This window comes from Corythoichthys intestinalis, chromosome 8 (genome assembly GCF_030265065.1).
Source record: "Corythoichthys intestinalis isolate RoL2023-P3 chromosome 8, ASM3026506v1, whole genome shotgun sequence".
Taxonomy (NCBI): domain Eukaryota; kingdom Metazoa; phylum Chordata; class Actinopteri; order Syngnathiformes; family Syngnathidae; genus Corythoichthys; species Corythoichthys intestinalis.
Window position 1 is genome coordinate 5886737 of NC_080402.1, and position 24272 is coordinate 5911008.

A 24272-nucleotide genomic window follows, 5' to 3' on the forward strand; every position below is an offset into this window, starting at 1 on the left:
TCTTTCCAGCTAAAACTTTTTAACTTGTACTTGAGTCAATTTTTTGGATGACTAATTTTACTTGAGTAATATTATTTTGAAATAACACTACTCTTACTTGAACGTTTTGGCTACCTTCAAAACAGAGCTACTCGCACCCTCCCTCATTTCCTAATGTAGCAATCATTACCCAACGTCGGTCAAAGTTTTCTGTAGTCCTGCGCAACAATTCAATGTTGTTTCACATCTCATAAACAAAAATATTCTCTGTCGCACAGTGCCGTATAACTCGCTAGTACTTCGCTCTGTCAGAATTGTGCCAACTCCTCCGGCTTTACAAATATGATAAGGCAGCAGCAGTAGCGTGGCGGTAATGGTTAACCAGATAATTTCGTATTTGGGCGGGAGTTGACCTGTCTTTCCGCCTTTCAACAAGCAGATATTCATTTTTGTGAGGACGTACCATGGAGGAAACGTTGCAGCAGGAGGTTGAATATAAAAGCCAGAATGAAGAAGAGCAAGGTAAGGATTCGGAATTGGTGTTTATTTGAAGAATCGAGACTAACATTAATGTAAAAATATTTTTGGGGACTCAGAAATCCTAGAAACTGAAAGGCAACCAGATTTAGTTGTTGACGATTGTTAACTTTGACTTCAATTTAATGTTAAACCATTAAGAAGAAAGCAAATAAGAAGTCATGTTGCTTTCAAGGAAGACGTTTTGACTGTGATCCAAAAGGCTTCTTGATTGGGTTAAAACTAGCACCTTCAATAGGGTTGGGCATCATTTGAATTTGAACGATTCCAAACGATTCTCGATTCCGATTCTTATAACTTATTCACTCCCAGGCATTTTCACCGGTGCAACTCCCTTCGCTCTCGGCCGTTTTACTGGATTTTGACTGATTTTGCAAGGCCCACAGAAAATTCTGTTCTATTGCTATATAAACACGGAACCCACCAAAAGAAAGATTAGACTCTCTTCTTTCAGCTGGAAAAAAAGTACCCTAATTTTCGGACTATAAGCCGCTACTTTTTTCCCTCATTTTGAATCCTGCGGCTTATAGTCCAGTGGGGCTTATTTGTTGATTGATTTGGGTTAATAGGTAACACTTTGTTTGACAGCGGCATCATAAGACTGTCATAAGAACGTCATAATTATGACATGACCCGACACTATCATGGGCATTACTGAATTATTATGACAGATGTCAAAATGTGTCATGTTGCATGTTATGTCACTAATTCCATTTATGTCCAGCTCAGACCTTTTACCTCCATTCAAAAGTGAGATAATTTGCTGGATGACACTAACCGACATCTATTATAAGCATTCAATAATACCTATGACAGTGTCATGTAATAATTATGACAGTATTACGATACCACCATCCAAGAAAATGTTACCAAATACCATAACTAGCAATTAATGAAACAACTGGAACAGTAAATGAAGAAATAATAAGGACAGAACATGAATTTTGATTGTTTTTACATCTGTAGCGCCGCAATGCATGCTAGGAGGACTGTTGGATGACAGCAGGTGGCAGCAGAGGTTGACTGTCTCCCCCAAGGGAGCAGTGATGGCCAAATGAAGATTTTTAAAACAATAAGGCTTTGCACCAAATTGGTTCAAAGCTTAATGGTGGTTCATTTGGTTTCATGACAGGCTTATGATGCAATTGTCAAATGAAGTGTTACCAGTTATTATCTTTTGGTGTAAATATCCCATAATACAATGAGGACAACTGCGGCTTATAGTCCAGTGCGGCTTATCTATGAACAAATGCCGTTTTCATGTCAAATTTGGTGGCTGGCGGCTTATAGTCAGGTGCGCCTTATAGTCCAGAAATTATGGTAAGTTAATATCTTTTTCCATTCTTTAGAAATCAGCAATAGAAAGTAGCTTAGTTTGACCTATTTTCCAATTTCTGATGAAAAAAAACAGTGAAATTGAGCTTTCTGTGAAAGCATACATTTCAAACATAACTTTGACTTTAACACAGCTATTTATTGCTTTGGTTACATCCCAAATATCTGAATAATGTTTTCCTTTTTACAAAATGACACAAACAACAAGTAAAATAGAGCTTTTGATAGCAAAAACAATTTATTTCACATAACTGAGAGATGACGCTGTTGTGGCCACGACAGCCGGCTAAACTTTTCCCTCATCGCCGCCTGTCTCATAAAGTTTTTTGAGTCTCTGCGGGGTCTGCTCGGCGAGCAGCACGGACTCAACGGCATCGTCCGGCGCACTGGTGGTCCCGGTCGTTCTGCTCGGCGGTCCAGCGCCTGGCATCCCGGGCGTCCTCTAGGTTGTTCTCCATTTGGTCGTCTTCCACCAGCGCCCCAGCTGTGCGGCCTGGCCGTCCATTGCCATTGAATCGGGTCTTGCCAAATGCGCTACTGCCCTCAAGTGGCCGGTTTTATTGCTTTAAAATGGATTTTCAGCTTTGTGCTTTGGAGCTAAATTTAATCAGAAGCCAGAGATGTCTCTCAAAATGTAAAAGAAGTATAAATTTGTCTTTGGGACACTGAAACAATTAAAAATAGAATGTATTTATACGTTTTTGGCAGAAAATGAGTTAATAGGCAGGGTTTAAAAATTTGTTATGTGTCATAGTTTATATTAATTTCTTAACTTCTCGATAATTTTCTTAATTATTTGAACTTTCAATGAACTTTGCTATGAATTTCTCACAGGGATATTTTTAACTTGTATCTAAATATCAGTCTTTGAACTAGTATATGATGAAGTTCCTTTCCACAGGAGTGCACTTTCACAAAGATGTTTATTTTTCAAAACCTCACGAAGAAAATATTGACACATATTCTTTTGCCTATGTTTTAGAGTGTCTTATGCCACAGGCATTTTTGCATGTTATTGAGCTCCCACTAACCAGGTGCAGAATATCAAACAAACAAAACCGAGTACAGTATAAAATCAGAAACAATTTTTGTTGAGGAAAATGATCATATCTGCCTTCTCAGGCAGTAAGCGTGAGCGTTCTGGACAGATAGGGTCTCCTGCAGTGGAGAAAACACGTTCACTGGGTGTAGATGAAGCTTGAACGTGTAAATATGAAAAAGCCAGATCTGACAGCAAAGGATAAGTCTTTCTTTCGTTCCACCATCATGCAGCAGGGTCCTCCGCAGACAAAACAGCTGATGGCTGGTGCTCACAGCAGAGTATATAAATAAATGTCACGTATCACTGTAGTGAAGTACGTGAAAAAAAACTTAATGATGCAGATTGATACAATGTAAGATTAGGGTCGAATTAATACATTTTAAAAAAGGACTACGAGATTAGTTGTACTATTGCTGTGAGAAAAAGTTGCAAATATTACATAAGGGTAAGGTAGCTGTGAGCCGCTACGGACATGAACGTACATGTAACTTAGCTAGGTGCTACGACGAAGCATTAGTATAAATTCTTCTATTGATTATAATTTGATGTACTAGTAGATGAGGCAAAATAATAAGGATTTCCTTATTTGTAAAACCGATTCTAAAAAAAAGATGCTTTTTAAAACTGTTGATTTTAAGGGAGGCACCAACGCGCTACATTAAGTACCTAGCTGCTTATATAGCTACATTAACCCGACGTAATTAGGGCTGTCCCAAACGATTAATTTCCTCCTGATTAGTCAGCCGACTATATTTATGATTAGTCGACGAATCTAATAATTTTAGAATTTTTTAATTTACTATTTTAATAATGAAATTTTTGTTGAAGCTTATTAATCCACAAAAAACATTTTGGAACACCTAAATTCTTTATTAACGTATAAATAAATAACATAAATATCAATAATAAATCACAAACAATGAGGTCAAATGCTGCTGGCATTAACTAGTGCAAAAAAAAAAAAGTAAACGGAAACACTGTGACTTCACCTTTTTAACAGGAGTCAAAACAATTCTTACTCTTTTTGTGGTATGTCAGTGTCTATATTGTTCTAAATGTTAAAATGAATTGCAATGTACCGGAAAACCATTTTCAGAATACTTTATGTGAGTTCAGATGCTTTTTCTGGTGTGCATTCCACATTTTTGGGGGAGGGGAAAAACTGTTCAACTTTTGTATGTTTTAACCTGGAAATAGATAAAGTAGAGGGCACACTGAAATATTAGCACAATTATTTTGAATGAAAGGCACACATACTCACAGTAACAAAAATTAAATATATAGTATTAATTTTATAGTTTACGACTATATGTATATACACAATAATACTTTATAATATAAAGTAACTAACATTAGTGCAGTCATGGATTACAGTAAGCAGGCCAGTGCTGTTTCCATATATATATTTTATTATATTATGTATATACAGGATATATGTATATATTTCCCCAAGTAGGAGCTTTCATGATCCTAATAAATTTAATAATAATTAAAAAAAATATAATTATATATATATTAATTATTTTATTAAATAAAAATGCACGTTGATACGACGCACATAAAGGCAACTTCCATTTTTAAAAAAATCATGAGAAAGTTGTATGGACTTACAATCCGTTAGCTTGTTGTTTCTTGCTGTCTTCGGAAATTACACTTTGGTGACGGCGTTTCAAGTGTTCGTTCATAGCTGACGTGCCACCGTGGTATGCGAGCTCATCTTAGCAAAGAGTACACACAGTGGCACCCTTCATATTTTCCTTGAAAAAATTCCAAGCTCTGGCTATTCTGGTCTGCTTTTTTGGCTTTATGCCGCTTTCACGTGTTACCAATTTTGCCCTTTTTGGTAATTGGCGGTGTTTTCAACTCCTCTCCGTAGTGAGGAGTGAACTTGCGATTCACTTAGCTCGTTGTCGTCGGTTCGTCCGATTTCCTCCTCAGGAAGGCAGCGGCGTGCATAAAAACACCAAGAGGCGTCGGATGCCTCTTTATGGATACTTTTATTGACCAAAACAAAAACGTTAGGGATGCAGCCACTGAACTCCGCGCTACCCGCGTGCTTTCCCGACTCACCGATCTCGCTCCCTCTCTCTCGCTCGCCCACTTTCTTCCTCTTTGCTCAATCTGACAATGCCGGTCACATTGAAATAACAGCGGCCCCCTTGGGGGTGCCAGTAACAACCGCTTGTATCGCCAGCGCCCGTAGTTCTAAACTTTATCTGCATGTGATTATTTTTTTAACTCGTCATTACCCGTCAGCGGTATGTTTTGCCCGTCGACACATTTACGTCATCCATCCATCCATCCATCCATCCATCCATCCATCCATCCATCCATCCATCCATCCATCCATCCATCCATCCATCCATCCATCCATCCATCCATCCATCCATCCATCCATCCATCCATCCATCCACCGACCGCTTAATCCGGGGTCGGGTTGCCGGGGCAGGAAAAGACAGACGTAATTTATTGTTTTACTTAACTGGTTCTGACTGGTTAGAGGACCGGCACAGCGTGTCAAATACGCGGCACTCCGCTATGCACTAATCGGCACTTATATTCAATAAAGCCGGAGGTGTTTCATAAGCAAACTTTGCATGATATCGCTGTGTTGCAAATGTTGCACTGAGCTGACTAGTCATTTTTCTTTTGGAAGTTGAGGCAAACAAACAAGTTGCAATGCACAAACACACATTTCATGTGGCTTCTACTTTGTGGTGTTCGGCAGCTATTTTTTCCGGTCGGCGGTCAGGGCATCGAAACTTGGAATCGAAATTTTAAAAATGCGAAGTTCCGGGAGAATCGGAGTGTTAGATCAGGTCCCATCGATGCTCGATGGCCAACGCTAATCTTCAAGAGCCAAAAACAGGTTTTGATGATCTTGGATTTTTACCTTGGGTGTTGAAGAAATTACATTTTAGGATTGTTCATAACTTTTCAAGCAGTGAAGTAGAATTTTCAATGGTTGTTGAGGAGTGTTAACCTTTAAAAACTCAAGAATCCTCTTGGATTTTGAGGTAAACTATCTTCTTCAGAAGACTTGATTTATCGTTGAATTTCAGCTTTAATTTAAGAGAATTAAAGAAGTTCAACAGACTTCTAGTTGAATTTGGGTTGAATTGTGGATCGATCAGTCATGAACTGAACTCAATCACCAAGAAAAGGTTGACCATTTATGGTTAGTGAAGACGTTTTACCTTTAATTCCAAAGAATTGAGAAACGTGAAAGAGGTGTACGATCTTCAACAACCAAGAAGACTCCATGGAAACTAGATGGATTTTTTCTTAAAGTGATCCTCTAACTTAAATACATGTAGGCTCTAATAAACCGCGATTGTTGTCTTGTACTAAAATATGTTGTTAGAAACACATAAAATGTTAAATCAATGGCAATATTTTATAATATTTAGTCCATATTTTGACCGTTAGTTGGCGCCATGGTTTGCGGGCTCGCAGTGATGACGTCATTGGGATCTTTCCAAATGTGTAGCGTGTTCAACAATTGCTTATTGCTGCCTAAACTCGCGAAGTAAAATGCCACGATGTGCTGCTTTTGGATGCAATTTCCAGTCAAACGGAAACAAGGGGAGTGAAGTGAGTGGTCAAGGTGGAATTATTATTTTTAGTGAATAAATGTGCATAAGTGGAAGCTTCTCCCCTTTTTGGTACTTTTATACACGTATCCTTGCTACCACACGTTACAATGTACAAGACATGGATTACACAAGGTGTGCTCTTTGGCCTGTACTGTATGTAAAGCACACGACAGCTCTGGATGCTAACAATCTACATAATTATATTGGGATAAGTTTGAAAACGCAATATGCTTACCTTGAATATCTGCTAATAAAACCGGAGTTCCAAACAGCATACATTCTCGCTCCCAACCAGAGTTCCGAACAGCACTCTCTCGCATCACCAGTTTTGCCCAACTTTTGTCTTATCAGGGATTTGCTTCACGCATTTTTCCCTGAAGCTCGTCTTGTGAACGACCGACAGTGCTGTCCTGGTCTTCACTTTTCAGATCTGGTTCAAATAGTAAAACAGACAACATGTTGGGAAAGCTAACGAGTGACATGCTGGAATTTCGGCAACGGGACCGGTGACGTCACGCACTGCGACGTAACAAGAATGGCGACCTATCACTTAATTTTACAAACTTTATTAAAACAAAAAAATTAAGAGGGGTTTTAATATCAAATTATTAAAACTCATACTAACATTTATCTTTTAAGAATTACTTGTCTTAAAAATAGAGGATCCCTTTAAAAAGACATTTCACCATTAAGCCAAAAGAACTGAAAAGGTAGTTCAGTCTTCTGGTTGAATAAGGCTTGAATTTCAGATGCAAATCCAAAAGTCCTGAAGAAACCAACTGGATGTCTTCACGGTTGTAAAGATAATTCACCTTCATTTTTTAATCAAAAAGGACCAGATTTGCTCTTGCTCCTAGAAACTTTTTAACAGTGAACCGTCTTCAACAATCAATCAGTTTATTTACTTACTACAACCAAGTATTGACAGATCTCTGCTCTTTTTCCAGTAGCTACAAATGCACTGCTTTTAATTTCAATAAGTCATATCCGCAGCTGTTTTAGACTTTTTGTTTACCAGTTTGGTTTCCCTGTTTTGAAAGGTGGGATCCGTCGCCGACTGAGAGACAGAGAACTTCTCAAAAGGAGGCGAGCCGAAGCAGAGGAGAAGGAGACTTACCAGTGGGTTTTAGGGTAAATTTGTAGAAAAACAAGCATTATAAGGTCCAGAAACTGATGTTTTCTTTCATAGCATGGCCGTGTCCTCTACTGGACAGTGTCTGCGAAGGGTGTGTTAGCAAACATTGAGCACTAAACATAATCATTTTTATGATTATCACTGCTAAATATGGGGCAAGAGCAGCTACCATAAATATGGGGCAAGAGCAGCTACCATAGGTTGCTCCTGTCTAGTCGTCTCTGATGTCGCACATCCAGGTCATAGACTTTGTACTGTTAGCTTTTCCAAAGGCATCAAAAGAGGTACTAGTTACCATTGTCCAGACTAATCCCGATTGCGGGGCTTTTTCAGGTCGGAGAGTCCGAAGAAAAGACAGAGATCTGAACAGAGAAGAGGTACAAAGAGGAGGGGGAGACCCAGGAAGACGGAACGTCTGGAAGGCGAGCTTGTTGATCCCGAAGCTCCTGCTGTCGTGGTTTTTCCACAATCAGTAGAGGCGATAACAGAATCAGCATTGGACAGCGGAAATCTGGAGCCAGTCTCGACATGGTTGCCAAACCCTGTCCTTACTCCGGATCCCAACGTAGAGCTCGTATCACCTGCAGATCTAGTTCCGTCTACTGTCACAGTTCCTGAAGCTCCAATTCAAGTTCCGTCCACCGCTGCAGATGTTTTTACGCCTCCTACTGTGGCTCTAGCCACAGTTTCAGATCAAACTTCAGCTCCAGATATTGCTCTGCCTCCCGCTACAGAGCTTTCAGATGTGTCCACCTCTCAGGAACAGGCTTTAGCTCCGGATTCAGATCTTATTCCGTCTCCTACTGCTTTTCCTCTTGCTCCTGGCCAAGATCTGTCTCCAGCTCTCACTTCAGTTCCAGATCTAGTTCTGCCGCCCACTTCAGCTTCTCCAACGTCTGAACTCTCCACAGCTTCAGTTCAGAATTTAGCTCCAGATCTCATTCCAGCTTCAGCACCGGATGTTGTTCTTGTCCCCACTCCATCCGAAGTTCCAGTTTCAGAAGAAGTAAAAGCTCCTTTGAGCATCCCTCAGCAGTTGGAGAACCTGTCCACAGAGTCTCAAGACAGGGAAAACAGCGACTTGGTCAATATTGAAGATTCGGGCCCAGACGAGCTGAAAAAGGATGCTCCTCCAATTCAGGATAAAATATCTAATGAAGGTGATTGAATTTGTTTAGGAGGAAGTATTGACAGTTTATCACATTTATGCATAGTAACATTTTGTCTGTTTTTTTTTTTTCCAGATACGAGTGAATACCCGTCAAACAACGAGCCGGAACAAAATAAGACGTCCACAATTCCGTTGCCTCAAATCTACCTCCCAGGAAATCAATTCTGATTCACTTCAACCATGATTCAGACACTGATTCACGACCCCGACGGGCTATTTTTTTAATTGTTGTGTTGTTTGCTTCAGTATTACTTTAGTTCCAAATAAGCAATTTTCCGCTTCCCTTTTTAAACAATGACTTTATCGCCCTTGCCCTGGGTTATTTTTATAATTTTATTCATCTCAAGCAGCAATATCATTGTAAATGGGGAATTTTTCGCTTGGCTTTATAAACACTTTTTCACACAATAAAATATTTTGCTCATGTCCCTGGTTTTCGGTATTAAATTGATGCTCGACCTTTAAAGTGGCTGTGACTATCAGCAGAACCTGGCAGCCACAGTAATAGGGTGGTAGGTGGGTACCGCACTTTTTCTCTATGGCGTGGCTCCCTGGGCGTGGCCTCCCCTCTGCCTGGGCTGCCGGCCGCGGGAGTGCGGGGAGGTCGGGGCTCCGATCTCGCGGCGGCTCCTCGGCGTCCTCCTGCCTCCGCCTTCCCCTCTCTTCTCTGAATGGGTATCCGCCCTGTGCTCCATCGCGGGTCGCTGGCTGGGCGCCGGTGTATTGGCTGGCTGTTGCTTGCTCGGGCGGGGGACCCTGCCATGCCCCGGGCTTGGTGGGCCGTTGGGGGTCCCATGGCGTGGCATGCCGGTTGGGGGGCTACGGCTGTGGCTCGTGGGCCGGGTGGGCGACGGAGGTGGGCATGGGGTTGGTGGTGCCATCCCTGAAGGCCGGTTGATGGGTGCGCGGGTGACCCGGGGGGACCACCCTGGATCCCGAGGGGGGGGGGTCGATGGCTCCTTTGCTGGGCTGCGGGAGAAGGGATGGGCTGCGCTGAACCCCCCAACCCCCCGCCCGCACTCCCTCCCTCCCCGGGCTGGCTGGGTGGGGGCCGTGGCCATGGTTTGGGGCCTGCGTGGTGTCTCTACTCGACTGCGTGGCTGTCACGTGCTTGGTGGGGCTCGCGTGCGACTGGATGTGATAGGGCGCACTCGGGTGGGGGGGTCCCGGTGCCGGGATTGGCGATGGGGCAGTGTAGGGTCGGTCGCCAACGGGCTTACACTCACAAGGGATTCACACGATTACTGCGTGGTAGATTACAGAGCTGATTTGTGCACACTCTACCCCTTTCAATGACTTAGCTTATAGACTACCCCACCCCTGACCCCCTCTTTCCCTGGTCAACAGGCCCCCCACATGGTGTCAACTAGAAATACATCTAGCTGACGATAGCACCAACATATTATTAGTTAGTGTAGACATTCAATGTATTTTTTGTTGTTGTTTGTGCTTCTTTTCTTTCTTGTCTTGTGTTCCTTTTCTTCTGTTCCCCCATAACCCCTTCCTGTTCGCTGCTTTGTCATAATAAACGAGGTATGTTGAATGATAACAATGGGAGTATGTCATACTCTCAATGTGAAACATTAAAACTGTTCAGACCAACCGGGCACTTAGACTTCCATTCTCCGTGTCAAACAGCTGAACAGGACAGGTTTAAAAGAAATTTAAAAATTAAAAAATAAAGTGCCTGTGACACACAAAAAAAGCATGTTTATTTCATATTACAATATGACCATTTATTACTTAGATACATACATTTATGCTCCTGAATGAAATGGATTGCTTGGATGTGTGTGGAAGCGATTGATATATTTATTCAATTTTTTGAATCCCGCTATGAAAATGAGTGACCTCTGGCTCAAAGTTTGGGTTGAGGATGAAGGAGAATGTGATGTCAGCGGTAGAGATTATATTGACAAAACAGCCATTACCATGTAGCATGCAGAAGGACTGTGTATTCATCTGATTTTGCGGATTATTTTGTTTTTATCTATTGAGTTATTTTTTGCCAGCCCAATGTGCTGCAGGCTTTTGTTGCTACACCAGGGAGAGTGATGTGAGGCCTTTTTGGATTTCCAAAAGATCCTTGTGCACCGCGATGGTCAAAACAAGTCCGACAACAGAGGAACCATTGGACGGATAAGGAAGTGAGGAAGCTTCGTGTTTTATATTATGTCAAATACTGGGATCATGGCTTGAATAGGAGGTGGCTTGCATTTATATGCACATAATACTACTCCTGTTTTGTTTACATTTTTGGTGTTTCCCCTTGTCTCCTCGGCGACAAGCACCGCCTGACCGTGGGGGCACAGCAGGACGATGAGCCGTAACTTGCTCGCCGCCAGGGGCTGGCCGATCGGTGAAGACAATCAACCCCGCTGCTGTGTGTGACATGAGTTGGGTGACATGAGTTGGGGTAGTTTTGTGTAATATTTAATTTTCGGCATTTCCCCTTCTCTCCACGGTGGCAAGCACTGCCTGCCCGCTGGGACGCAGCACAACGACGAGCTGTAACTTGCTCGCTGCCGTGGGCTGGCCGATCAGTGAAGACAATCAACCCAGCTGCCATGTGTAACATGAGTTGGGGTAGTTTTGTGTGAATTTTAGTTTTTGAAATGCGAGAAATACTTGGAAACGCCGCTCGTTTTCTGTTAGCATGTCGGCTAGCTGTCAAGCCTCCTGTTTTGTTTACGTTCTTTCCTCTGTCTCCAAAGCCGGGCAGGGAAATGACAAAGCGTACTAACTCAGGTGGCATAAAATACAATTTGGGAGGTCGACAGTTTTGACCATTATGCAGTAATTTTGCCCTGTCGTACTGAATAAATGCTTTTTTGATATTTCATATTCCATTTAGCACAAGACTGTTATTTGTCATGACCATACCATTTATTTAGCAATTGGGGAAAAATACTTAGATAAAAAAAATATGCTGTAAAAATACTGGAGTAGTGAGATTGAAACAATGACATTTTGCTGCTCTGTCACAATTTTGGCCATGTATCTATATTAGCCTACTATCAAACTGACTAAGCTGGCTACAAATACATAATGAGCCTTTATGATTACCGTATTTTCCACACTATAAGGCGCAACTAAAGGCCTTCAATTTTCTCAAAAGCCGAATGTGCGCCTTATAATCCAGTGCGCCTTATATATGGGTCAATATTGGTTAATCATGACATGACATTCCCTTTAACGCAGCTCCATCTAGTGGATGCGTAACACAGCCCCAACCACTACTACTACTACTGCGCCCTATAATGCAGTGCACCTTATTAAGTTTGAAAATGGGCTATTCATTAAAGATGCATCTCATACTCCGATGCGCCTTATAGTGCGGAAAATACGGTAAATGTTTATTTTTCCCTGCAGTGCATCCTATAGAGAATGACACACCACGTGACTACTCTGTTGTACGATGCCGCCTCAAGTTTAACTTCATTACATTATTAATGAATTAGAAGAATGTTTATGTCATCTTTGTCCTCCTTCAGAAACCATATTAAACAAAAAATATATTTCCCATCCCCATCTTTTTCATTTTCAAACATTTTTGAAAAAGCTCCAAGGGAGCCACTTGGACGGCACTTAAGAGCCACACGTGGCTCAAGAGCCGCGGGTTGTTGACCCCCGTGGTAAGGGAAGATTGAGGTCACACATGACATTATTTTGACAAAAGTACTGATCTTCAACTTTTGTTTTATTATTATTTTTTAATGTGACTAAGTAAAATATGTATGGTGTGCGTTTGATTTAATGTAATTCCTGCAATATATTCGAGGAAAAAAGGCGGAAGAGCAAGTAAAAAACACTGAGGCGGGATAGGGATGCAACTTCATTCAACTGCACTTCAAGTTTTATCGCTGGGTGGCAGCAGCGATCCTTGATTAATTTTACGTTGCTGTAATAAACAAAAGAAGGAGTAAATATATTTTAAAACTAGATATTTTATACGCTCTGTGAGCTAACGGGACAAGCGTCGTCATTTGTTAGCCATCTTGCGTCGGACAAGGACGTACTTTGAAATAGCTATAAATTGTTCAGTTCTCAAACTTTACGAACAGTTTCGTATTTCATAAACGTCAAAGATGCAGTTACCTAACGGGGATAGTTAAAAAGCCAGTCTGAATCATTGTTATGTTGATAAGGGTTGCTTTTAAACTAAACTGTTTGTAAATCTCTCGAGAAATCAGCGAGTTAAGAGTATTTGAGTGGGGAAAATAACTTATTTTGCGTGTGCTTCAGTTACAATTCAGAATACCCGTCGCAAAATGGCCGCCAGTTACTTACGCCACCCACTCCGCCTTTACACATCTAGCTTTATAAATGCCGTATCGATGGTGTTTGGTGTTACCCACAATGTTAGCAGCTAGCTACTAATTTTGAGCACTTTCCTGTATTTTAATAGTAAAGAAAAGATGTGTCCCAGGTGTGACTGTTGCAGCGAACACGTAGATAAATTGAAACAACAGGTTTCTGTCATGCGAAAGGAAATCAAGAATCTTCGGTAAGCTGCTTTAAAACGTTCTTTAACCTCTTAGAACAGCTATCTTTTCATTATTTTCTGTATGACGCTTTTCCCGTCAAGAACAACATAACTCTATACTTTGAATGTAGCACCATACTGTACACTTATTGTATAAAAATACAGCAATGGCCATTTTGGGATAATAGTGCTAATATAGTGGTGTAAAACGGCTTTGTTACAATTACAAAAATAAATGCACATATATCATTCATTAATATACTAATACATGTTTTAATGTATATATATATATTTGAATATGTTGATTTCTAAAGTTACTTGTATTAATTTGGTTTGTATATTATGTGTTGACAATATCTATAATAGGTGATACATTGCAATGTTTTGTTGCCCAAAAAGTAATTGATATACTCCCACCAAGAATCGATATATCGTTTTAAAAAGGTGTCACTACTTTATATAGGAATCCACAGGTTATACTACTAAAATCTTCCATTGGAATCCCGCTCCTAATCGACTGGACGTCCACTAGTGATAAACTCATCGTAATTCAAAGCATAAGGATGAAACGGCTTATTTTTCTGTTTATTAATTGTTTTGTAGAAAATGCTAGAATGAGTTCCTCCCTCATAAATTGACAATTGCTTTATCGCCATATCGTGAGATCATCGTTATCGTGAGCCTTGTATCGCAAATTGTATCATACCGTGAGGTACCCAGAGATTCCCACCCCTAGTATTACGACACTATTTCACAAACGTTTTACTCCCAAGTACCACCTTAACAAATGTTTCACTCTCCGTATCACTATAATAAGCAGCATGAAATCGCAAAATTTTGTTCATATATTTTGTTTTCCATCAACAGACAAATGCTGGAGACTGCAACCCGAACTCATCGAAAACATATGCTTTCAATTGAGTCCGCCGTGTCCAAAGTTTCTTTCAGCGAGCCTAAAGAATGCCAACGTCCACCTGCTTCACCCGAGACCGCTTTAGAGCATGGTGATAAGTTTCGGCGTACTCCTACCCCATTAGCAGTGTCGTACCGTTGTTTTTTAACATAAATGTTCAATTGTCTGGTTCACTGTAGGAAAAATCCAAACATTGCCGATTGGTTACATCCATTCCTGTTTCTCCGAGAAGAACGGGACGCCCAGGCAACCTACCGTCTGCGGACCGTCAAGGGCAGAACTGCGACTGAAGCAGAGTGTCTTCAATAACCCCGAACATGCCCTGATAGGACTAGAACAGTTTTCTCATATCTGGTAGGTCACATGTCTTAAATGCTCATGAAGCTGAAGCCTCATAAGATGGGCTTCTTTCCACTTACAGGGTTATCTTCTTATTCCACAAAAATGGCCACTTGAGTCACAAAGCCAAAGTGAAGCCCCCCAGACTCAACGGCGAGAGGGTCGGTCTTTACTCGACTCGCAGTCCGCACCGGCCTAACGCTTTGGGCCTGACGCTAGCAAAGCTGGACAAAATTGTAGGTGAGTATTAGTTCATTTAGAGGGTATTTTGGGGTATTTAAAGGGTTTATGGCTGTCCCAAATGACTGTTTTTCTCCCGATTAGTCAGCAGACTTTTGTTAACAATTAGTCGGCTTACTGTATCTTGTATTTTTTTAATTTAATTTTTTTTTTTTTTTTTACAAATCTAGCAATTCATTTTTTTTTTTTACACTTATCAATTCACAAAAACATTCTGGAACACTTAAATTCTTTATCAAAGTACAAATAAACATGTAAATAACAATAATGAATCACAAATAAACAATGAGGTCAAATGCTAATAGTATTAACTAGTGCAAAAGAATGGAACGTAAACAGATTCAGAACACTGACTTCGACTTCCAACATGATTCAAAACGATTCTTAAAAAAAAAAAATAGCATTAATATTAGAGTATATATACTATATATAATAGTACTATAATAATTATTCTTTGCCAATCAGATTTTTCATAAAGGGTGTCATTTTAAAGCTATTGTTAGTGTAGAATCTGAAATCTGAAGTATGTGAAATTAATAGGGTTGTTCCGATCATGGTTTTTTGCTCCCGATCCGATCCCGATCGTTTTAGTTTGAGTATGTGCCGATCCCGATATTTCCCGATCCGATTGCTTTTTTTTGCTCCCGATTCAATTCCAATCATTCCCGATAATTTTTCCCGATCATATACATTTTGGCAATGCATTAAGAAAAAAAATGAATAAAACTCGGACGAATATATACATTCAACCTACAGTACATAAGAACTGTATTTGTTTATTATGACAATAAATCCTCAAGATGGCATTTACATTATTAACATTCTGTCTGTGAGAGGGATCCACTGATAGAAAGACTTGTAATTCTTAAAGGAAAAATGTGACTTTGAATATTGTGACTAAATATTGCCATGTAGTGTATTTGTTGAGCTTTCAGTAAATGATACTGTAGCCATGCCCAAATGCATGATGGGAAGTGCAACCATGACTGTGCGTAGTGCTACCAATTGATATATCTTCTCTGCGTTGGGAAATAACCTAGGGTGTTAAGAAAAAGATCTATTACTACTTTGCTTCCCCACATTGCTTCCCACGATATTTCTAATCGTAGGGAGAGGGATTGTAAGGCTTTAACCAATTAAAAAAAGGCTCCAAAGGCTGCCAAAATTCACTTTACTCACTTTACACTGCCTTTTAGCTCTCTATATGGGTAAAACGGCGCCATTACAGATTGAGCGCGACAATGCATGAGTGGGTCGTGCAGCGCATGCATTAATTGCGTTAAATGTTTTAACGTGATACATTTTTTAAAAAATTAAGTACCGCCGTTATAGGGATAAATTTGATAACCCTACCTTAAGCCTAAACTAAAGACTCTGGATGAGTGTAACATATTATGTCTGTAACGTTAAATACAATTAGAAAACGATTTAATTAAAAAATATATATATTTAAAAAAGGCATGTCCGATATATTTTTGCCGATTCCGATTCTTTTAAAAATGACGTGATCGGACCCGATCGACCGGGACATCTCTGGAAATTAACTCCAGATATCGTTATTTATATGTTGAACATGACATGCTTTTATTTTGAAATGTTCACCGGATATACGTTCACTATACCGCTAACAGTAAGCTTTACACGCTGCAAAAAAGTGCACTTTTCGTCATTGGATGTGGTGTCTGTAATTGATTTTTGTTGTTGTTGTTTGGATTAGCTGTTGACCCCTGATTTTTCATGTTTGAAGTGTCACCTTTTAACCTCAAGTTTGCGTTTTGGACAAGACAGCCAATGTTTTATAGCAGGTTAAAGTGGTTAGTACGTTGTCTTTTTTCCCTATTAGCGTCAATGTAGCAATGCAAAGGTTTTACAGTGTTTAATATGTTTCCTTATTTTGTACGTCTGAACTTTAATTCTACGGCGTGTTGATGACCAATAAAGATCTGTGGAAGGAACTGGAGTCTCATATGCCATCAACACGCACGTGTACACACACACACGCACGTGCCGATAAAATGCAGCCGTGAAAATTACCGCCCTCATTTTTATTTACTGTGCGATAAATGGACTTATTGCATGTCGCGAAAGGCTTAGCAACCTAAATAAAAATGTTCTTAGTTAGATGGACTTACGATCTGCCAGCTTATTGTTTCCTGTCGTCTTCCAAATTTACAACTGGGTGACGGCGCTTTAGGTGTTCATTTACAACAGGCAAGCTTTGCATTGAAGAGTCAGGTCACAACTTGTTTTGTTGAAATTAGTCAATGTTTTGGCCGCTCTGGTGCTCTTTTTTGGCTTTGTGCCGCTTTTCTGCTTGCATACTGAGCGTCCGCCATTCTCAACTGCATATATATTTTTTCATCGCTTCACTAACCGTCGACGGGACGTTGTGCTCGTCGATGCATTTACGTAATCAATTACGTCGACTAGTCGGGACAGCTCTAAAAGGTTAATTCCGATTTACGCGGAAATCCGGGTTGCATCACCAGCGCAGGAACGGAACTCATTCGTAAACCGGGGACTACCTGTATTATATCATTTTACATGTTATTGTCACACTGAACCGCAAGAGGGCGCTCAACACCTGTATTTCAAAATTGGCGGTAACTTTTAAAACCAGCTGAGAAGCAAACTGAGCAAAATGGCAGATTACGAGCTGCAAGTATTGAAATAAAGTTAGCATACCGTATACTTATTTAACCCTTTATTTTCTTTACAATTACATTATGGATTTGTGTATTAATATCTCTTTCATTTCCAGGTGATACAATACATCTGTCAGACATTGACATGATTGCAGGCACCCCTGTGCTGGATATCAAACCCTACATCTCTGACTATGACTCCCCTTGCAGTAGGAAGACCACCGACTTGGAGCCTTGTCAATCAATCACAGATCCCGCCTCTTTGTCACCTAGCGAACCAATACAAGCGCAGTTAAACGAAAAAGAGCATCAATTTGATGTTAATCCTAACCCACTGCAGTCTCTCGCCATGTTGGAGGAGGTGAAATCCTACATAAGCCAACGTGACATTGGTCAATCGAATTCGCACCAAAAGCACGACGCAGTAGATCCGCAGGAGTCCGAGCTTGATCGGCGGCCTTGCTACACGGAAGAATCCTACAGTACCATCGCTAGCTGGATCAGAGAGCCGCCAGTCGCCAGCCTGGAGGTGCGTTTCACTCCTCATGCTCAGAAGGAGTTGGCGGAATTCCTTCCAATCAGCAAGTCAGGTAATCCTTTGCCATTTCAACTAAAGGTCGAGAGATATATCGGGGCGATATATTGACTAATAGCGTGGCAATATATCGAAATGGCGATATATTGTGATACTTTGTATCCCAAAAGGGTATTGATATGCTTCTGCCAAGAGAGCTTGTTTTTCTGTTTATTTGTTGTGTTGTAGGAATATCGTAGAATGATTTCTTGGTGATTGTGAACAATTTTTAATTGTAACTTTGCACCATCTAGTGGCCAGTGTTACAAAAGGAAGTACAGTGGTACCTCGACATACGATCGCTTCGACACACGATCTTTTCGACATCCGACGTAAAATTTGACTCGCCATTTGTTTCTACATCCGACGACATGCTCGAAATACGACGACATGACAGCACTGCAAACGAACGCACAGTGGATTTTCTTGTGTGAGAAATCAACACAGTTTTCAAAAAAAGTTGATACAGTTGGAGAAACAAGGAAAAAAGTGATGCTTACCTTTGAAATGAAGATGCAAGTTATAGAAAAATATGAGCTTGGGGTGCGCGTCCCTGAACTGGCTCAACAATACAGCTCCATGGTCCTCTTCCGACCACCGTTCGCCACTATTTATAAGTTAAGGTGACAATTATTATTGTGGTAACATTGCCAAGGAAATCGCCAGCTTCGTCACGTTTTTATCATTTATTTAAGAACTTATCCAACACAAAACGCCCACTGTCTTAAGCAGTTGACTGTGCTCTCAAGAAACCGAAAGTATTATATCTACCGCACTGACCTATCTCACTGAGACGTCAGCTTCGCGGTGCATTCAGGGACAGTAAAAAGTGTCCGCCATATTAGGATCCGATTCGTTACATTATTTACAGGAATAATTATTAATTATTCTTCTTATTATTATGTTATTCTGAATTATTTATTTATAACTTATTTGTTTTTCTATGTTTAATTGCCATTTGTAACAGTGCCAGCAGTATTTATTAAGAATTTAGTGTATGTTTTTAGGCTTTGGAACGAATTAATGGAATTATAATGTATTCCTATGGGAAAATCCTGCTCGACATACGACCATTTCGACTTACAAACAAGGTCCTGGAACGAATTAAATTCGTATGTAGAGGTACCACTGTATTACTATATTGTGTACAATTTTATAATGAGTGTTTCAATTGCTTTTCATAATTAATGTACCCTAATTTTCGCACTACAAGCCGCTACTTTTTCCCCCTCATTTTGAATCCTGCGTCTTATTTGTTGATTTATTTGGGTTAACCGGTAACACTTTATCTGCCATAAGACCGTCATGATTATGACATGACACTATCATGGTCATTAATAAATGCTTATGACTGATGTCATTAAGTATCATCCGGCAAATGATGTCACTAACTCCATTTATGTCCAGCTCAGATCTTTGACATCCATTCAAAAGTGAAATAATTTGCCGGATGACACAAAATGACATCAGTCATTCATTAATGCTCATGGCAGTGTATTGTCATAATTATGATGGTCTTATGATAGTCTTATGGCGCCACTGTCAAAAAAAAGTGCGCCCAAATACCATAACTAACAATTAATGAAACAACTGGAACAGTAACCGAAGAAATAATTAGCTCAGAACATGAATTATGATTGTTATTTGCATCTGTAGTGCTGCAATGCATGCTAGGAGCCATGTTGTATGACAACAGTGTTGACAGCAGGTGGCAGCAGAGGTTGCTTGTCGGCCCAAAGGATGCAGTGATGGCCAAATGAAGCTTGTTCAAGCAATGAAGACTGTAGACCAAATGAACCACCATGAAGCTTTGAACTAATTGGCTGCAAAGCTTCATGGTGGTTCATTTGGTCTTAAACAGTCTTATGTTGCCACTGTCAAATAAAGTTTTATTTGTTAATATCTTGTGCTGTGGCGGCCTATAGTCAGGTGCGCCCTATAGTCCCAAAATTACGGTATGTACAAAACAAACTGTCAATCTCTAATATCAGTTTACGGATTCAAACGCCGCCAATCAGCTAAATCGAAAAAAAAAAAAAGAATTGAAATCCCATATTGGTTGACCTTGAATTTTAGATCACTCACTGCCATTTAAAGCGATAGTTGTCCAATCTATTTGGACTGGGAGGGTCGCTGTCAGTCCTTCCCAGATTAAATGGAATTGATGTCTATCGTTGCCAATGAGTTGTGATTAAACGCTCACCCCAGAAACTTTCACTGAAAGTTTAACAAGGACACTAACACAATTTTTTCAATGCTTTCCAGGCCCCTCTGATGGCAGGGGCCCGAGGTTTAGATTTCTGCGCAACTTAGACGAAGCCACCGCCGCCATCCGAGGAGTGCTGTCTGCAGACCCGAGATCGGTCTACAGGAGAACTCGATGTAAAGACAAGCTGTTCTTCTTCACCTTAGACACCGCCAACATAACGTGCTGGTTCGGACCAGATTTTGCTGAGGTGCTGCGAATTCGACCTGTTGAGTCCAAGTAGATGACGACCAGTTTTTTGGGGTGTTGGATTATTTACCAATAGTGCAAAAATAAAAAAACAGATGATATCCATTTTTTTTGTTTCAACCTGTCATACAGCGTGTCATGGCATCTTACTGCTAAGCAAGTACAGAGGTCTTCATTCATTTCAATAAATTAATTAATGACTCTATAGTTGGTTGTGTGTTTAATGTCTGAATGAAAACGAGAATAATACGACCATGATAATAGTACCATAACACTACCATAATTTTCAGACTATAAGGCGCAACTGACTATAAGCCTCCTCCCACCCAATTTGACACAAAAACGGCATTTGTTCATAGATAAGCGGCACTGGACTATAAGCCGAAGCCGTCCTCACTGTATTATGGGATATTTACAGCAAAAGATATTACCAATAAGTCTTTATTTGACTGTGGCATCATAAGACCAAATGAACCACCATGAAGCTTCGAACCAATTGGCTGCAAAGCTTCATTGCTTTAAGAAGGTTCATTTGGCCATCACTGCTCCCTTGGAGGAGACAGTAAACCTCTGCTGTAAACACTTGTCGTCCAACATGCTTCCTAGCATGCAATGCAGCGCTACTGATGTAAATAATCAAAATTCATGTTCGATGCTAATTTCATCAGTTACTGTTCCAATTATTTCATCAATTGCTAGTCATGGCATTTGGTAACACTTCATTTGACAGGGGTGCCATAAGACTGTCATAAAACCATCTTAATTATGGGGTAAGCATTGATGAATGCTTATGGCTGATGTCATTTTGTGTCATCCGGAAAATTATCTCACTTTTGAATGGATATAAAAGTTCCAAGCCGGCCATAAATAGAATGAGTGACATCATTTGCATAATAAGCATTCATTCAGTGTCATGTCATAATTATGACGGTCTAATGGCAGTCTTATGAGGCTGCTGTCAAATAAAGTGTTACCTATTAACCCAAATAAATGACCAAATAAGTCGCAGGATTCAAAATGAGGCAAAAAAGTAGCAGTTAATAGTAAAAAAAAAAATTGTTGGACGTTAGATTGACTTGCTTAAATATGGGAAATGTTTTTATTTATTTATTTATTTATTACATTTTATCGCTCATGTTGCATTTGCGTGTATTTTGACTTTTAAATTTACATTCCCTATTCAATTAATTTTGAATTATCTTGAAATGAATGAACGTTGTCTATTTTAAACGCTATTTTAACACCATCCTTTGTGAGGCAGCAGAGTTCAAACATCCCCAATTTATTGATTAAAGGCGACGAAGAAGAAACTTGTGTACTGTTGTCTGTTTAAAAAAAAAAAAAAAAAACTTTTAGAAGAGCTTTTTGATTTGCAATGACGTAGTTCTCAATAAATACATAAAAAAATCAATACGAAGTTGAAGTTGGAGAATCGAAATTTTATCAAGCTTCTTTCACACAACCGAAAGAATATATTTTAAAGTGCGTACACCGGACAGAGGGGGCAGCATTGTAGAATAAACTGCCAGTAAAAAGAGAAGAAGAAATTGACCAATAGCAACGCGGTTATTTCTGTTTTTGAATGAAACGCGGTTGTTGACAACTTCGAGGATAGACGAAATTTTCGAAATATACTGTACGGCGTTTGTAAATATTTATTTAACTTTTATTCTTTAGTAAATTGTGGAGATGTGATAGGAACAACTCGCTAACATTAGCTTGCTCGTAAGCATCTACGGTCACCGTTAGGTAAGTTGTTCATGATACATTTTTACTCATATAACGAATTATAGTGGTCTATAACTTCGATATAGTTTAATATATGTATATATATATTTTAAGAAACAGTGTTCCCGCTTATATACCAGGTATTTTGCAGTATTACAACGATGTCAAGTCAAAACTCGGTGAGAGAACATTTTTATTGTTTGCATTGCATTGTTGTTAGCATCGCCAAAGTTTCAAGTACATTCCTGACGATTTTTTTAAATTATAATTTTGAATGCTTATTTAGCCTTCTAGTTGTGGGCGCCCTCCCTTGAGAAGTCTGGAAAATGAAAAACAGCTTCTTTCTCCTCCACTCAGACGAAAATCCAAATCACAGTTGAACAAGGTACCATGTTTCTCCTCAAACTAATTTAAACATTACTTTTTGTCATTCGGCAAATCTAACACAGTCATTATAACCAACAGGAAGATGTCTGTCTGGGCCCTTGCTCTCCTCCACCAGCCCAAATGACACAAACCATTGAAGAAGCCGCTTGTGGACTTTCTGATGTCACATTTAAATCCTTCATCTGCTCCAGTGGAGAAGTGATTGTTTCAGAAGAGCCGTCTCTGTGTACAGAAGACAGCATAATTTTGCCGGAGGACCAAACTGCCACCGAGACCTTTGAAGAAGAAGACTTGGACAGCAGTGAGATCTGTAGCATGCATGCAGAACATCCCTACTGCTTTCCAGAGCAACCAGACAGCCCACTTGTTGATTTCCCAGCCAAGACTGATGCGATGGATGTCTCAATAAAGTGCACAAGTGTTGTCTGCGATGTAACATTCAAGTCATTCACCTGTGCTGGAGGTGAAGTGGAAATTTCCGACATCACTAAAATGGCAGACGAGACTGTTCCTCTTATAGAAGAACAAATGGCAAGCAGTCATCCAGAAGCTAGCTTTTTAGCTGCTGATGTTCAGCAATGCGGCAATCACATTGAACGTCCATACTGCCATTTTGAGACTAATCTGGATGTTCTTGGACAAGAGGAGGTGTTTGTGTGTACACAGGAACAAACTAATGACTCCCAGATCCAACAAAACAATGAAGATCTTCTACTGGGTTCCATTCAAGAGAGTAAAAATGATGACGACTTAGCTGATCTTACACCAGCCTCAAAGACAACATCTCAAAATTCCGTTTCTTTGAATGTCCAACATGAATTAATCGATGGAACTCCTGTGCTTGGTGAAATGTTAAACGAGACTGTTCATCAACCTGGAGAACAAACTGCAACCGGCCAGTCACATCAGGAATTTATAGTACCTAATGATGTACTCCCAGATGCGGAACAGCATGAGGAACTCAGTGAGGCAAAGGACAGCGCCCTAGGTTCGTCGGAAAATGGACCTGATGCACCTGTGGAGACCGTACCTAATGTTTTCAAAGTGCTGTCGGAGTATCCCTCGGTTGTATCAGCTCTGCATCTCATCAGTCCTATCCGAAGAGCATCCATGTCTCTCATGAGGGCTCGCCGGGAAACCATCAATGATTGCGAGAAGAATGTGATTCCACCTGAAACTGAAGAACAAACCGCTTGGTTGGTGGACCACTTGGAAAGCCCTAACCAAAGTCCCCTTTTAAACTCCACGACTCTGTGCAACAAACCCCAGTCGGAGGATCCGCAGACAGATTTGACTAAGAAGCTCCAGGGGTCTGCGCCATCATTCACTCCGGACGGTCCGCTTCAGCAGCAACTCCGACAGATGGCGGAGTTTCTCATCCTGGCATCAGGAAAGATGGATTTCATCGCACATCCAACCACTACTGAACAAGCTCCTGTTCCCGTCGAGTCCCGGAGCACCTGCGTGGGCGTCACCCCTGTCAAACGTTTCGATCGAAGCCTCAATACGTCGGGAGAGTTTGTGAGGAAAGCGGAATTTTCCGTGGCTGACGCTTGCACGCTCACGGATCCTCTTCTTTGGAAGTAAGTGCTAGGGCTTTCACTGTTGTGGATTTGGATTGATATATCTCTGGGCACCTCACGATTAAGCATGTACCGGTATGAGATTCTGACGGTATGATAATCTGAAGCAAAAATATCACAATTATTT

General features: G+C 40.4%; 3 protein-coding genes across 5 annotated transcripts in view; all 3 read left to right on the top strand.

Annotated features, from left to right (window-relative positions):
• Positions 1 to 223: 223 nt before the first annotated feature.
• On the top strand, positions 224 to 9557 carry hemgn (hemogen). Of its 2 annotated transcripts, none has more exons than XM_057843900.1 (4): positions 224 to 501; positions 7530 to 7608; positions 7958 to 8784; positions 8869 to 9557. In XM_057843900.1, exons 1-4 carry the CDS (start codon positions 444 to 446, stop codon positions 8961 to 8963), a joined length of 1059 nt encoding a protein of 352 aa, XP_057699883.1. In that variant the 5' UTR covers positions 224 to 443; the 3' UTR covers positions 8964 to 9557. The 2 variants fall into 2 exon arrangements, with proteins under 2 accessions (XP_057699883.1, XP_057699882.1); XM_057843899.1 differs by having other exon boundaries at positions 7530 to 7620; positions 8869 to 9556.
• A 3521-nt stretch (positions 9558 to 13078) lies between these two features.
• On the top strand, positions 13079 to 20683 carry trmo (tRNA methyltransferase O). Its single transcript, XM_057843636.1, has 6 exons — positions 13079 to 13302; positions 14149 to 14285; positions 14374 to 14548; positions 14616 to 14773; positions 17535 to 18008; positions 20258 to 20683. The coding sequence occupies exons 1-6, from the start codon at positions 13214 to 13216 to the stop codon at positions 20479 to 20481; spliced, it is 1257 nt and encodes a 418-aa protein (XP_057699619.1). The 5' UTR covers positions 13079 to 13213; the 3' UTR covers positions 20482 to 20683.
• Positions 20684 to 21914: 1231 nt separating this feature from the next.
• spag5 (sperm associated antigen 5) overlaps positions 21915 to 24272 on the top strand; it is a 34902-nt gene continuing 32544 nt past the window's right edge. Inside the window, exons 1-4 of one of the 2 annotated variants that reach the window (XM_057842499.1) lie at positions 21915 to 22196; positions 22290 to 22354; positions 22462 to 22560; positions 22641 to 24145. In XM_057842499.1, coding sequence (XP_057698482.1) covers positions 22337 to 22354; positions 22462 to 22560; positions 22641 to 24145 — 1622 coding nt within the window. In that variant the 5' untranslated portion in view covers positions 21915 to 22196; positions 22290 to 22336. The remainder of the gene's footprint in view (positions 22197 to 22289; positions 22355 to 22461; positions 22561 to 22640; positions 24146 to 24272) is intronic. The other variant, XM_057842498.1, reaches the window with a different exon arrangement.

Coding starts and splice junctions, on each gene's coding strand:
- hemgn (XM_057843899.1), top strand. CDS start 444: ATGGAGGAAACGTTGCAGCAGGAGGTTGAATATAAAAGCCAGAATGAA. Junction 502..7,529: donor CCAGAATGAAGAAGAGCAAG/GTAAGGATTCGG, acceptor CTGTTTTGAAAG/GTGGGATCCGTCGCCGACTG. Junction 7,621..7,957: donor ACTTACCAGTGGGTTTTAGG/GTAAATTTGTAG, acceptor GGGCTTTTTCAG/GTCGGAGAGTCCGAAGAAAA.
- trmo (XM_057843636.1), top strand. CDS start 13,214: ATGTGTCCCAGGTGTGACTGTTGCAGCGAACACGTAGATAAATTGAAA. Junction 13,303..14,148: donor AAGGAAATCAAGAATCTTCG/GTAAGCTGCTTT, acceptor TTCCATCAACAG/ACAAATGCTGGAGACTGCAA. Junction 14,549..14,615: donor GAACAGTTTTCTCATATCTG/GTAGGTCACATG, acceptor TTCCACTTACAG/GGTTATCTTCTTATTCCACA.